Source organism: Vigna unguiculata, chromosome 8, assembly GCF_004118075.2.
Source record: "Vigna unguiculata cultivar IT97K-499-35 chromosome 8, ASM411807v1, whole genome shotgun sequence".
Lineage (NCBI taxonomy): Eukaryota > Viridiplantae > Streptophyta > Magnoliopsida > Fabales > Fabaceae > Vigna > Vigna unguiculata.
Genome location: NC_040286.1, coordinates 31,906,630 through 31,922,726, shown reverse-complemented (window position 1 = coordinate 31,922,726; position 16,097 = coordinate 31,906,630). Strand labels below are relative to the sequence as shown.

The 16,097-nt window shown below is 25.0% G+C and overlaps 2 protein-coding genes across 2 annotated transcripts; one reads left to right on the top strand and one right to left on the bottom strand.

Moving 5' to 3' along the window:
• Positions 1-3,897: 3,897 nt before the first annotated feature.
• Positions 3,898-4,622, top strand: LOC114195330 (protein RSI-1-like). Its single transcript, XM_028085752.1, has 3 exons — positions 3,898-4,116; positions 4,204-4,237; positions 4,317-4,622. Exons 1-3 carry the CDS (start codon positions 4,039-4,041, stop codon positions 4,496-4,498), a joined length of 294 nt encoding a protein of 97 aa, XP_027941553.1. The 5' UTR covers positions 3,898-4,038; the 3' UTR covers positions 4,499-4,622.
• A 2,159-nt stretch (positions 4,623-6,781) lies between these two features.
• Positions 6,782-9,829, bottom strand: LOC114195121. The gene is made up of 8 exons (XM_028085512.1): positions 9,822-9,829; positions 9,642-9,738; positions 9,451-9,537; positions 9,142-9,333; positions 8,891-9,058; positions 7,841-7,894; positions 7,543-7,689; positions 6,782-7,153 (listed from the first exon to the last, which is right to left on the bottom strand). The coding sequence occupies exons 1-8, from the start codon at positions 9,827-9,829 to the stop codon at positions 6,782-6,784; spliced, it is 1,125 nt and encodes a 374-aa protein (XP_027941313.1).
• Positions 9,830-16,097: the final 6,268 nt, after the last annotated feature.

Genomic DNA, 16,097 nt, shown 5'->3' with positions numbered 1-16,097 from the left:
TTGATTTTTTTATTCATCGTTGTTAGTGTCTCTTTCGGAACTTTTTTTTTTCTCAATCCATTTATTTATTCATTTTTTTATGTAGACTAAGATCCTTTTTTTTTCTCGATCCTTTTTTTTATCTCGATTCCTTGTAATGCTTGTGTAATAGATTAATGAGTATTAGTACTTAATTTTGTAAGTCATTTTTAATAACAAATATCAATATAACATTTATATAAATAATAAATTTCGTCCTAAGATGAAGACAATATTTATCTATTTTAAAAAGAAAATTATGATTAAATTGAAACGAATAGACATATATGGTGACTAGATTGAAATCAAGATAATGACACTTGATAGTGATAGTACCTTGTCATGTGACATTGTTAGCGCCGCATGTCACACTAAAAACCTGATACATGGCAAAAAAAATAAAAAATAAATAAAAAAAATAAATCAAAGATTGACACGTGACACATCGTCAACCGTGTTAATAATTTTTTTTCTAAAATAAACTTAATTGACACATTTTTTTTCAAAAGTTGGGACAGAATTGACATTTTTTTAAAAATATAGACCAAACTGACATATTTGAACAAAATTAGATAGCATCCGACTAATTAAAAAAAAAATAATTTTTTAATATATAAGGAAAACTAAAGAGATCATACTTTATTCATAAACCACTCCAATAAAAGTAAATTTACATTGTCATTAATCTATGTGATGACATAATTATTCTAAAGATAATGGAAAAAAAAAAGCTTTAAAGGAAAAATTGGCAGCATAATTTGACATAGGAAAACCTAAGTACATTATCGTAATCAACTTCGACATCATCTTTTAATTAATATATGTCAATACTTTTTATCAATATATGTTAAAAAGAATTTATTTAGTCTGTGTACGTAGTATTTTTCTGTCAATACCAATTGGAATTATGTTTCAACTCATTAGTAGAAATTACTTTTTTTTCTTTGTTGAAATAGTTTGGGTCAATTTCTTAATCAACGATGCAATGTAAGTTTCAATTTATTGTTCTGTCCATTCTTAGACATCCCAAATTAATAAATTTTGATTTTACTTTTTTGATTTAATGTCATCTATATTCATAACGTATTGTAATTCATTTGTATTTATTTATAAATTCTAGTTAAAAAGATGGGTGATTTTTTGCAAGTTTTCAAGTTGGATAAGTTGTAGATGTGGCGATCAGAGTTATTATTTTATAGAGTTTGTTGATCGAAAAGAGTGATTTTTACTATTCTAGTTGTTAAGGTCTTTGTTAATAGTTTTTTTATTCCTTATGCTTAAGAAATCGATGATAAAATTATTGAGGAACATGAATGACCGAATTACTCACTTTTTTTTGCTAAGCAGAAAATAAGTGCATTGATAATTTTGTTATTAGTGGTATTAAGAGTTTTTTTTTTCTGAGATAATACTTCAGCATTTTTTTTTCTTCTATATGTTTTTTAAGAGACACTGCAAATCATTGATAGTACATTATAGTGTTTAACTAATTAGGATTGCATAATTGTGGAAATTTGGACATCATTTGGTATCTTATGCATCCAAAATCACACTTTAACACATCGTGAGTACACTGACTCAAGTATTAAGGAATTGTTCTGCACTTTAGTGAAATTTTTGTGATTAGAAAGATATTAATAAATACAACGATGAATTTTGAGAAATAATTTTGAGATTAAAATGATATACTTAAATTAAATGTGGTTTTAATTTGTAATCTTTATATAAAATTACTAGAGTTTATTTTTTACTGAGTAGTGTGAACAAACAAAAATATGAAATAATTATATTTTTTTAATCACTAATAACACTAACCCGAAACTCTACTATTAAAAGAAAACTTCGAAAATAATGCATCTACTGATAGAATTAGAGACCAGAACTGCCTCTATAAACTCTATCCTTTATAAGCTATACCATCAAACAATTTAGTTAAAACGAGAGATGAAATATATTGTATAAAAATATGTAAGTCTGAAAAAAAATATAAATGAGAATACTCCTAATTTTTATTTTTTTTAAGTTTCGAGTTGAATAAAATGTGACTTTTCCTTTTATGGATTGTGACCCATTATCAAATACCTCTCAAACTTTTTTTTAAGTTTCTGAAAAAATATATTGTTTTTTTTTTTGCGAGTTGAATAAAATATAATTTTGTGATTTTTCCGAAAAAATACTTTCAATAAAAGGAGAAATTGTTTGACTTCCGGAAAAAATAAATTGGAATTTTTTATTATGTTTCGAAAAAGAAATTTCAAAAATAATAAGGTGCGGAAAGAAAATGATGGGTGCAGGAAATAATTGTTTTTGTTTATCCAACAATTTTGGTCCGAAAGGTTAGCCAGAACAAAAATATTTTTAGAGTTTTTCTTTGTATTAATTCACTTGTTTTGTATAAATGGCTTGGCCCACCAACCCCTCCTATCTCACCTCAATACCCTAAAATTTCAGTGTGGCCTAGATTAATTAACCCCATCACCAAATATATACAAATAATACGTAAATATTATTTTCGTTTTTTAGCTACTGTTATATAATATTTAAAATTATATTTTAGACTTTGTTGTCAATTATTTTAGATTTTATTGTTAGTTTATTTTAGACTTTATTATATATTTCAGTACTGAAGTTTATTTAATTCAAATTTCCTAAATTCTTAATTTTTTCATCCTATCACAAATGTAGTAGTGTCAACTGCTTAGAAATGAAAACTTGACCAAATTTAAGAATTAATATGCCAGTGTTTACATAGTGTATTTTGTTTTTTTTTTGAAAAAAAAAGTATTTTAATTGAAAACTGGTAGATTAATTTCTGAGATAGATATCTCAATAAAATTTTATCTCTTTTAAAAAAGCTCAGATTAACCTAACTCATTCCAAGATAAATTTTAAAAACAAAACAATACAAATAACATTTACCTTTGCATAAAGCACTAACTCTAGAAATGACAAAAAATATTTGTGTTTGTGGGTATCTATGAATAAAATTCATATAGTGGATAGTTAGTACTCTTAAGTAGCAGGTAGTGAATATTTTAATATATGCAAGTAGTGGGTATTTTAATACTCATTTATAAACGGGTTGGATGTGAAATCATACTATCTGTATTCATGAGTATATGTTATTTACAGAAAATTTAAAATGAAAATTTAATTTATATTTTATTAAGTTAAATTTAATTAAAGTTAAAATTATTTTATATTTAATTAATTTATAATATATTTATATTTTTATAATTTTATATAAAAATTTATAAAATATGTATACTTTTTAAATATTCGTGGATATGTCAGATATTGTGAATATTTTTTGTTGACGAGAATGGAGATTGTCCGTGTCTGATCAACCTGTTGCCACCCCTGTCCCTATGATACATATTAGTGTACAATTTGCATAGTTGTTCTTTGGTTATGTTTATGGGAAACAAATATCCATTAATTATTGTCACTAAATTTACGCATTCAGCAACAGTAAAGTGCATGTTCGCTCACATGTGATTCCGTACACGAGGACGTGATTTGGGGGATCGTAAAAGATAATAAAATGAAATGTGTGGCCCACGAAAGGTAATCAAACAATAAACAGAGTTATAAAGTGTCGTGCAAAACTTGTTTCAGCATTTTAAACCACTATTGTTGTTAAGATCAACGATTCTACGTTGCAGGCAACAATGGAGAAAGTGGGAAAAAGGTTAATTAAACAGTGATAAGAAGAAGAAAAAGAAGAAAAAGGAGCGTGTTGGTGAGTTGACAAAAGGGAATAAAAACAAACACAAGAAAAGATATGGCACTGTTTTTCGCTCACTTCCTCATGCAACTTTTTCCAATCACCCTTTTCAACGCCTTAAACAACGGATTCCACTGCCAATTAATTTCTTTTTCTTCTAACTTTTCATTATTAGGTTTCTCTCTTATGTATTCCTATAAATATCCCTGCAATTCCCAACCGAGAAGTAACAAAAATTGAGATTGTTTTTCTGTAAAAAAAACTGTGGCATTCTGACTTGACACATCATAGCCATGGCAGCAGCTTCCTACAGCCCCATCATGCTTGCGCTGTCTCTGCTTCTGTTGGTGTCATTCTGGAATGTAGCTGAGGTACATTATTACATTAACAGCAACAACACCTGATCGTAAGTGCAGTTAATGATTCTCTAAGAAAGTGTGTTTGTGACGTTTGAGCAGGCTTATACGCGCAGCGGAACACTTCGGCCTTCAGGTAAATATGGAGTGATGAAAAAGATGTTGGTTTAATTTGTATTATGATGATGATGATGATGATGATGAATTTGTAACAGATTGTAAACCGAAATGCACATACCGTTGCTCAGCAACTTCACACAAGAAGCCATGCATGTTTTTCTGCCAAAAGTGTTGTGCCAAATGCCTATGCGTTCCTCCTGGTACTTACGGCAACAAGCAACTCTGTCCTTGCTACAACACCTGGAAGACCAAGGAAGGACGACCCAAATGCCCTTAAACCCATCAAACTTCTTTCCAAGATTCTACTTTCTGTTGCTAATTTTATATATATATATGGATGTACGAGTCAATATTTTTAATTGTCTCCAAAGCAACCAGATCTTTGATTATGTTTGGATGAACCAATTTAAGAGAATAATTAATTTATTTGGAAAATTTAAATCTTTTTGAAGTAAAATGGTTTTGTTTGAATGATGAGAATTAAAAGAAAATTGAAATTGAGGAATTTAAAAAAAAATCAAATAACTAAAATAATAAAATTTGAAATTCACTCTAAATTTCACAAAGTTGTAGAATTTCTCATTGGTCATGATAAAAATAGGTCAGGGCTGAGTCGACCAGAAATATGGTTCGGGATAACTTGGCCAAATTCGGCCAAATTTTGAGTCGGGGTCGTCTCGACCGAGTTTGACCAAATATTTGGCAAGGGCCAACTTGATTGAATTTGGTCGGAGTCAACTCGATCGAAATTCTATTGAACCCAACATGATCGAAATTTGGTTGAAGACGAGTACGACCAAATTTTGTCCGGACCGACTTGACCTAATTCGATTGGAGCTACCGACCGAAATTCGACAAGGACTAACTCAATCAAATTCGGTCAAATTTTTCCAAGCTGATCCCAACTGAAATTCAGTCGAGTCAACCTTGTCTGAAGTTGGGCTGCATTCCCCATGTTGACCTCGGATGAAATTCAATCGAATTAAGTCATCCTCGAAAAATAAATTTGGCCGAATGCAACCGAAGTTGAACTTGGCTGAAATTTAGCTGAATTTTGCCAAGTCAGACATGTCTGAAATTTGGCCAAATTTGTCTAAGTTAACCTTAGTCGGTTTAATTCAATAGAGTCAACTTTGGCCAAATTTGACTAAATCGAACTTGATCAAATTTTTTTCCAATTTTTACCTAGTCAGCCTAGAGAAATTCAATAAAATTTGGCCGAGACGACCCCATTTGAAATTCTGCCAAATTTGGTAAAGTTGACCTCGATTGAAATTTTGCAAAATTTGGTCGAGTTAACCCCGACCAAAATTCAACCCAAACAGCATCGTCCAAAATTTGAATGAATTGACCTCATCTGAAATTTGGCAGAATTTAGTTGAGTCAGGCCCAATCAAAATTTGGTCGTTTCTTCCCTGGCCGAAATTTGGTCGAGTTGACCCCGACTGAATGTCGAATTCGATTGAGTCGTCCCCAACAAAAATTGGCTGAATGCGGTAGAGTTGGTCCTGACCGAAATTTGACAAAATTCAATTGAGTTGGATCTTTTAGAATTTTGGCCAAATTTGACTGAGTTGATCTTGACCTAAATTTTTTCAAATTGGATTGACTTTCTGCTGGTAGAAATTTGGCCGAATTTCGTCGAGTCGAACTGATAAAAATTTGATCGAATTTAATATTTTTAGTTGGTTAATGTATTTTTTAAATTTAATTTTAAATTTTTATATATTAAAATAAATATTGTTAAAATGAAAGTTTATCTCATAAGAGAAATTCAATTATTTTATCCAAAGAAGAAATTAAAATATAAGATATTTTAACTACTCTATCCAAACAGATTATTTAGAAAATTAATAAATTTAATTATAAGGAATTCAAAGAAAATACATTTCAATTTCTTAAAACTATTAATATGTTTCATCCAAAAGACAAAATTGAGGTTTAGGTAGAGAAGAGAATAGACCTTTTCACAACCTAACCTGCGTTTAGAATATAAAATTTTGTCTAAAAATGAAAGACAAGTTTTACTTTAACATTTATTTATACACTAGCAATCATCGTTAAAATCTATTATTATTCTAAGACCATTTGAACAACTTCTAATTAGCAAAAGAAATGTGAGAATAATGTTAATATAAATAGGGTCTATAGGTTAATCTTGTAATTAAGCTGTATTGGTTATGATAATAATCACTTATATATAATTAAGGCTTATCTATACTGTCAAAATATTGTTCATTAACGCGTGATCTTAACAAAGGAGAAGGGTCTTAATAGCCACTTAATTATGATTATTTGTTCCAATAATGTCTAATTAGACAACAATTATATATTTATTTATTTATACAAAATCAGGTATTTATGTTTTTTTTTACAAATTAAAAATAAAAAGTTAAACAATTTCATGTTAACTTCGATACTTAAGTATTCAATATATAAATCATTTGTCCAACTTGATTTAAAGAAAAATTAACAAAGTTTAAGAAAGAACACACATAAATCATACTAAATAAAGATGATTTTATTCTTAAAGTTGATATAAAATATAGTTATAAAAAATTTAAGTTCCACAACTACCCCCAGGTCCTCCAAATTGGAGAACAATTCCGGCATCCCCTCCTTGATGTCCAAAGAAATGAACATCATAACAGTTAGTGGCATCACTATAAGATACAATTTGATTAGATTTAGGTCCATAGATGTCTCCTGAATCATCTTCAATCGTTGCTGATCTAAAATAGCATGCATGGGAACTTTTTCCATCGGGAAAATGTCCAGATCCCATTTCAGGACTCGTATCACCAACATTAGCTCTTGTTCTCCCACCCCACCCCACTATGCTTGCTGAATCCAAGTTCGAGAATAATTTTGCTGGATAATATCCGATGTTTTTACCTCCAACAGTTAACCACCAATTTTTTGTATGTGGATCCTGAAAGAAAACACACGTCACCTTTTGTGAATAACCTATTATACTCGTATCTATATCCATATTCATATCCATATCTATAAATATATTTAATACTTATATTCAATTCTAATACTGAAATTTAAAAACATAACAATTGGTTGATTTTTAAATTAAATTATAAAATATTTAGTATCTGTATTTTGTAAAAGTTAATGTAAAGAATTTTTCTAAGAAACGATATTTGAAGATCATATTTTATTTTATTACATATAGAACTCTTTTTTGGAAAAAATGTTTTATACAGACTTTTATAAAATTTAAAAACTTAACATTTTATAATTTAATTCAACAAGAAAACATAATTTTTTATAATAATTAAGAAATAAAAAATATATTGAACCTTCATTTACCCGAGTAATAGACATTTGAATATCATAAGTTGGTCCACCATATGTAGATATGTTGGAGATATGTGCACCAAGATAATTATATTTGTCAATCTGAAAAAAGCCTGAACACTTCAGGTTGTAGCATCCTGTCTTCCCAAAATCATCTGACTGTAATATACAGAAAATGAAAATGAAAGAAGCTTAATTATAATCTTTTTTTAAAAATAATAAAGAGAAAAGTCAATAGTATATCTTGGAGTATATTATCTTCTATGTTTTGTTTTCATAAATTAAGAGAAGTAACAATATATTTTCTTACCGTCCATGTAGAATAAAAGTGGGTATTATAATCATCGTATAATCCTGGATCCACCTGTCATCAAGGTATAAGAATAATTAGAAACATTTCATGTTCCATTTTATTTTTCTTTTTAAGTTATTTTTGTAAAATTCAAAGAAATTTGATATTTTTCTTGATTATAATAAAATAATTAATTATTTTTATTTTATTTATTTGTATTTGCCTCTAGCATAACAAATGTATGTATATAATAAGAAATAAATAGTAGACTAAAAATAATGAATTTAATTAAGTGGTAAGTATTTTATAAATTTTAGTATTTTTAATTAACTTTTAATAAAATAATTATGTGGTCAATTATTATCTTTATCTTCTCATTTTGAACTTGACCATTAATTTTGTCAAGTTTAGAAATGTTAATAGGACGGGAACAAGTTTCAATATCTCATACATTTCTACAGAAAAAAACTTATCTTCATTCTCAAATCCAAGTCCAACTGGTATAGAAATCTTGTCTCATTCTCATTCCCACCTAACTTGGAGATGTAAATTGATTTATGATAAACCAAACCACTAGTAAAGAAAGAAAAAAATGTGTAACTAAAAAAATTATAAAACTATAGACTAAGAATAATATATATATATATATATATATATATATATATATATATATATTAGATTACTTAATAAACAGAGACATAAACAAAGACAGGATTGTTATTATTAGAATAGATATAATGACATAGATATGTACATACACATCTCTTGTAGCCAATTAAAAAATTAGCTATTATCCATAAAAAACTCGATGAATGCATATTTCTCGTCAAAATGGGATGATTTTGGACATTAACTAGGAGATGCGTTTATTTATCATCCCAATTCAAGTCATTCTTAAAAAAGACGTTGAGAAAGTTAACTAAGGAGTTAATAAGGATTGGAAAGAGAAGTGACCAATTGACTGATGACTAGAAAGAGATTTAAAAGTGTTCAAACTTTTGTTCAAATTTAAGATATAAATGAGTTGATTTTGTAGGAAAATGATGAATGAAAAGCATTGTAACTCACATGCCATCCTGCAGAAATTTTGTTGACACCGTTTCCGGATCCATTTTCAACCCAAATATGAGACATAGAGACTTGATTCTTCTTATAAATTCGTGGATTATAAGTGCTAGTAGTTCCACTAACTTGATGATAAGGACCAAAATGTCCGTTCAGAGATACTTCTGCAAGCTACAAATTTCAATAGATTCAAAAGTTAATGAACTTCAAAAATTAAATGTCAAATAATTTTAAAGAACAATAACATATCTTACATGAACACCGGGAATGTTTTTAACCAATATATGAGGATTTAATGATAATTTTTCTTCGTTAAAATTATCTTTTATCGTTCTCTGGATAGGAACCGTTCCTTCTGGACAATTCTCCTCATCATCAAGTCCAAACACGGATTTAATTTGTAAACTATCCACAGTTGTTTTTTTAATTTCAAAGTTGGGTTTTAGCTGCAGATAAAGAAACAAACAAATTAAAAATTTATTAAAAATATAATCAAAGTAAAATTAAAAGTTATAACCAAAACATTAAAATATTATATGTGATCAAAGCTTTTTATTCTATACCTGCAATTTATGGTTCTTTAATAAGGGATGGTTAAAAGCTGGTTGTTTGTAAATGTCAACACAATCAACAATGTCTCCAAATCTTGTCTAAAATAAAAAAGAAAAAAAAAATTAAACAAGTAATTTATGAATGTGTGATATCAATAAAAAAAAAGGAAGTGCATAAAAAAAATTCAAAGATTATAAAATACATGAATAGTCTTGATTGGAGAATTAGTAATGGGATTTGCTTTTATCTCAAACTTTGCATCTTCCTTCGATGTAACTCGAATACCATCAACATAATAACTAATATGAGTAGTCACCAAACAAAAGATAAAGAATAATATATTCATCATCTTTTCTTCAACTCTATTATCGAACAAGAGTACTTGATCATCTATATATACATGTCTAAGGTCATTAAAAATGTTATAAAAGATAATTTAAAATGTATCTTAAAAACTAAAGTCAAATATATTAACATAATAAATTAATTAAAATGTGAAACCTTCTACATATATTATTATTAAAATGGCAAATGGTATTTATTACATAGTAATTATTTTATTGTTTTACTGTATAATATTTACTGTCCTATATTTTTATTTATGACTCTTTTGCATATCATTTATTAATTTTTGGACAGTTATGATTTTCTCTTCTAAAATTAAATATTTCTATTAATAAGTTTTGATAATATTTCTGAGACATGAGATTAATTAATTAATTTTATTTTCAAAGTTTTTAAAATAAAAGTTGAGATTTTGAAAATTTTAAGTTGAACGATATAAACAAAATAAATAAATATGCTTGATTTCAAAAATAATTTTTTTAAATTAACTAAAACATATGGAATATTAATAAAATTCAATAAAATTCAGAAGGTCCTTCAAGAAATAAAAAAATAACTGCTTAGAACAGGTATATAAATATTACAATATTATGTAAGGATTGTGGACCAAAGAGGAGCCGCTCAAGGTTAGGAAAACAATGAAGTTTTTGGACTCTCTGATGAGCACCTATATGATCTATGTATGTGTATTACATATGAAACATATTTAATAATACGTTAATACATTAATTTTAAAAATAATATAAAAGTAATAATATATTATACATTATATATATATATATACTAAAAAATATACAATAATTTTTAAAAAATATAATAAATACATGATTATTTGTTACTGTATAACTTTAAATTAAAATTATATCTATTAAAGTTATTAACATAAGGAATTATAAATTATTATCATTATAAAAATACTGTTATTTTATACGTGAGAGAGTTTATTGACAAATATATGTAAAGTATAGGACGTACTAGATAAACACACATCTTCTTCTTTTCTACTTATATTTTTTATATTATATTATATTATAAGATTAAAAATATATTTAAATTATATTTATAACATTATTAATAATTTATTTTATGATTTATTTACATATTATTATTATTTTAATTTCATTATTATTTTTTTAATTGATATGTATATAATATGGGAAATAGTTTTTAAAAAGTAATATAAGAATCATAGGTATATTAATTGTACAATTATTATAAAAATATGTGTGAAAAATATGTATATTAATTAATTTTACAATTTTATATACATAAGAATCATTAATGTACAATTTTATTTAACTTATACATTAAATATATATGTAATGATATATTAATTGTATGTTAATAATAACAGTTATATATATATATATATATTAATTATTTTACATATTGTTATTATTATTTTAGTTTCATTATTAATTCTTTTAATTGATATGTATATAATATGGGAAATATTTTTAAAAAAATTAGGTATATTAATTGTATAATTAATATAAAAAAATATATGTGGATAATATGTATATTAATTGATTTTTCAATTTTATACACATAAGAATCATTAATGTACAATTTTATATATCTTATGATTAATTATACATTAATGTATATAACTTATATATCAATGAACATTATATATATATATATATATATATATATATATATATATATATATATATATATATATATATATATATATAATATGATATATTAATTTTATGTTAATTTATGTAATTAATTGTTTATTAAACATTCATATTCATAATTAATATTATTAATATATAAAGTTTTTATTAAAACTATTAATTGTACATTTTATGTACAATTAATCATAGTATAATTTTATAAAATTGTGTACAATTTAAAAAGATAATTAAAATTTGGGTTAAATATGTTTTTGGTCCCTCAACTTTCAATGAAAATTGGAATTAGTCCATCCTTGAAACTTTAACTCAATTTAGTCCTTCAACTTCAGAACTGCGTGAATTTAGTCATGTCAAACAAAATTTGTTAAGCTTATTTAACGTTTTAAACTAGCATCTGAGATGTTTACATCATTTGACACATTTTTAATTCAATATTAGCTAAAAAACTATCATGAAACGTATTTGAAATGTCAAATAAACTTAATAAAATTTGGTTAAAATAACTAAATTCACGCAATTTTAGAGTTGAGGGACTAAATGGGCTAAAGTTTCGAAGAGAGACTAATTATAATTTTTACTAAAAGTTGAGGACAAAAAATATATTTAACCTTTAAAATTTTGATTAAAAAAATAATTTTAAATTACATAAGAATAATAGTTACGTCTTTTAGAAAATTTTAATTATTTTTATATTTTAGTATTTCATTTAATTAATTAGTATGTATATTGTTTGTATGTATCATAATACTAAATTGATATTTTTTATATAGGTATATGTTACGTGTTTTAAAAGTATATTAATGAATTACAAAAGTATATTCATATTTTTATTAAACTCACGTGTAATTTATAATTTGTTATATTTCTTGGTTATACTATATTTTGTTCACTTCTTTACATGTACTATAATAATACATTATAATTTGTTCTCCATTGTCTATAAATATAAGAATAAATAATTTTAAATATTTAAAATGGTCAAAATAGTTGTTCCGGGAAATGCTTGATAGAGCACGTTGTTATTTGTTTCATTTTTAAGAGTAAAATGTCAAATACTGATAAACAAAGTATGATATTCTCTTCAAATTACAATGCACCTTACTAAAGACACAATATTTTATACAATTTCATTATTCATGTTTAATATTTTTTTTTTTGTTTTGAAAAATCCTGTCACAATCTAAATAATTGAAATTCAAATAAATTCAAATATAGTACAAACTATCTAAAATTTGAATTGAAATAAAATAAAATACAGATTTATATCGGGTAAAATAAAACTAATTTGGATTTTATAGATTTCAATTCAAATAATTACATTGTATTACTCTACATCCATATTTTGTAAATTAAAGTTTAAGCGTTTATAATTTAGTTTATTAAAGTTTAAAATTAGATATCGATTTGTTAAAGAGGAACCAAATTGTACAATAACAAAAAAAATAATATTTGATTTGATATATGAAAAAATAAATAAAAGAAAACATTTTAAAGCGAATATTTTACACAATACATACATACATATATATATATATATATATATATATATATATATATATATATATATATATATATATATATATATATATATATATAAAAGATAATATCTCTAGAATTATACACAAAATATCATATACTAATTTTTAATCTTAAAATAAGAAAATAGATTATACACAAAATAAGAAAATTTGGGTAAAGGTTGGAAAATAAAAGACTTAAGTTATATAGACCAAAATAGAATATACTAATTTCGAATCTTAGTTTGTGTTCATTTAGTAGGGTAAATTCGAGAGATAGTGTGAAGATGAATTTATGTTGATTTGAGTGAACGAATATCTATGGCTTTTTAGTGGATTTAGAGAGTAAATAAGTGGATTTAGAGATAAATTTTGTAAAAGTTAGTCAATGATATAATTGATGTAATAGATTAAAAAAAAGTTTTAATACATAAAATTTGAAAATTATTAAAATACCCTTGATGGTAAAAATAAAATTAAATGATTATTAGATGAATTACAAATATTAAAATTTAACAATATAGTAATTATAATTAATTATTACACATATTTTTTTTATTATTATTAATTAATTATAAAAATTATTATACATATTATTATATACAAATATATTATTAGTTACTATATATTATTAATTATTATATATATATAAATAAATATATTATTAATTATTAATATACATTATTAATTATTATTAGATATATTAACTATTAATAAATTTATTAATATTAATTATTATTATATATATATATTATTTATTATTATATACATATAACCGATTACATAATAAATATATATATATATATATATATATAATAGTAAATAAACAATATTAATAATAATAATAATATATTATGATTAATAATTATATATAATATAAAAGGGCATAAAAGTAAAGTGAATATAAATTTGTTCAAATATTCACAAAGATGAGTGGATGAATTTTATTAGAGAACGCACAAATCCGTTTTTGTTAATTCACTTAAATTATTCAATGAGAACATAAAAAAAGATTTATATCCATCTTCGTAAACTAGTTTATTGTTATTATCTCTCTTCAAACGAATAGAGCCTCGAACATAGGAAAAATATGTGAATGAAAAAAAAAACTCAAGACTTTTCAATTAAAACAATCGACCTACTTTTAGTTTTTGTTGTGAATGGCATAGCTTAGTGAGAGAGGAGGCCCTCGGTCCTCAACTTTTTTTATATATTCATTGATATATAATTTCAAATATCTTTTTTAAAACTTTGATATAATTTTATAATTTTATATATTTTGTATCTTAAAAAAGTTTATACATTTATATAAAAGTTTTAGTATTTTTAATTTTTTTTCATAAATGGTTTTTAGATGTGATTGATTATTATATATTCTTTTAATAATAACATTTCAGAATTTTGATTAGATTACATAAATTAATTTTCAGTTTTAATTTTTTTTTAAATAGATAGATTGATGAAAAATAAAAGAATAGATTTATTTTTTATAAGTGATACAAGAGACACTACCATATTATTGATCCGTTAACAAATATCTAAAGGAATAAAGGACAATCCTTTATATATGGGATAGTTATACTATGATTTCTATTTTTTTATTCTCATTCTTTATTCTCTGATATGGCTTAGGGTGAATTATTAATTAATATACCATTATCTTTTCTTTTAAAAAAATCAATGATCCATACTAAGTCACGTTTAAAAATAAATGATAAAAGTCAAAAAAGAAAGTCATAGTATAATTTTTTTTATATATGTGTAGCTTCTTTCATTACAATTACATTAAAGTATATATTATTTTTATTATATTATCGATAATAATTAAATATATAAATTTTGATGGTATAATTTTTATTCCTAACAAATATCGTTCGAGATGCACCAGCGGTTGTTGTGAAACCTTTAACCATTTAATCATCCTACTAATTTCAATTGTATTTTATCATCTTCGTCTGCAAGCCTTCAAGGTAATAGATTTAGGACAAGCCTGTGAAATAGAAAACTAGGGTTAAGAAATGACAGAGAGGTGAGAGAAAGTCAAGGGAAGATTGAATAAATGAGTTGAGAAAATGAAAAACTCAGGACTGACCGAGAAGAGAAGAATTAAGCAAGAAAGAATTTGTTTATCATTTTTCGATCCGATTTATCAAAAGATCCATCAAATTATCATATTTTAAAGATTTTTTAAAGTTTAAGCATTTTAAGTGTCTAAAATATTTATCTTTTGAGAAATCTACATTACTGGTTTTAATAAGACCCTTTCCTATTAACAAATTTCTCAAATTTTTTTTGGGAAATCTGTTACACATAAAGGAAAAAAATTGTGTCTATATTTAGTTTCAACTATGTAAATATTTTATTTATATGTTATATTGTTCAGGGAATGGCCAACCTCAACGTGATCGTTTTGATTCTGACTTGATAAAGATTTGTCATAAAACAACTGAGTTTTATTCAAGATTTGTCATGAGTCGAAGTGGCTTCCTAAGATTTTGGGTGAACAAGAAGTCAAGCTAGCATTTGGACCGAGTAAGAAGTCAAGCCAATATTTGGACCGAACATTAATTATAATTAGTAATAAAGATTAAGAAAATAACTACATTGATATGATGTACTATTTTTATTTTAAATCATGTGTTACATATTATTTTGGTAAGACTGAGTGACATCCACTTTATTGGTCCTTCAAGGTTCACTGGACATCCCTTGCTCCAACTGGTCTTCAAGTTTTACGCCTTGCCTACCATATTCATACAAAATGTTTCGGTAAGACCAAGCGACATCCACTTTGTTAGTCCTCAAAGACTCATTGAAAGTCTCTTGTTTCAAATAGTCTTCAAGTTTTATGCTTTGTCGACCGTCTATACAGTTTGAAGAATACTTGCAAAAAACACATGTTAATTTTTTGGCAAGCATAACAAATCGTACAAATAGTAAAAATGATAAGTCCAAATGTTATTTTTCCAAGGGATTTACATTTATTTAGATAATTATGCTTATTTATTAATTTAAGCAGTGAATATGAAAATTAATTAATTCAAAACAAATGAACATAACAACGAACTCTCCACTTTTTTTCTCTGAGCCATATTTCAATTATGTCTTCTTTTTATATTATTATCATCAAAACCTGGTATAACATTGAGAAGC

Excerpts from the sequence above, each read along its gene's own strand:
- LOC114195330 (XM_028085752.1), top strand. The coding sequence starts at position 4,039 with ATGGCAGCAGCTTCCTACAGCCCCATCATGCTTGCGCTGTCTCTGCTT. Across the intron at positions 4,117-4,203 it reads CATTCTGGAATGTAGCTGAG|GCTTATACGCGCAGCGGAAC; the intron begins GTACATTATTAC and ends ACGTTTGAGCAG. Across the intron at positions 4,238-4,316 it reads CGGAACACTTCGGCCTTCAG|ATTGTAAACCGAAATGCACA; the intron begins GTAAATATGGAG and ends AATTTGTAACAG.
- LOC114195121 (XM_028085512.1), bottom strand. Across the intron at positions 9,059-9,141 it reads AAAACATTCCCGGTGTTCAT|CTTGCAGAAGTATCTCTGAA; the intron begins GTAAGATATGTT and ends TGAAATTTGTAG. Across the intron at positions 7,690-7,840 it reads ACTTTTATTCTACATGGACG|TCAGATGATTTTGGGAAGAC; the intron begins GTAAGAAAATAT and ends TGTATATTACAG.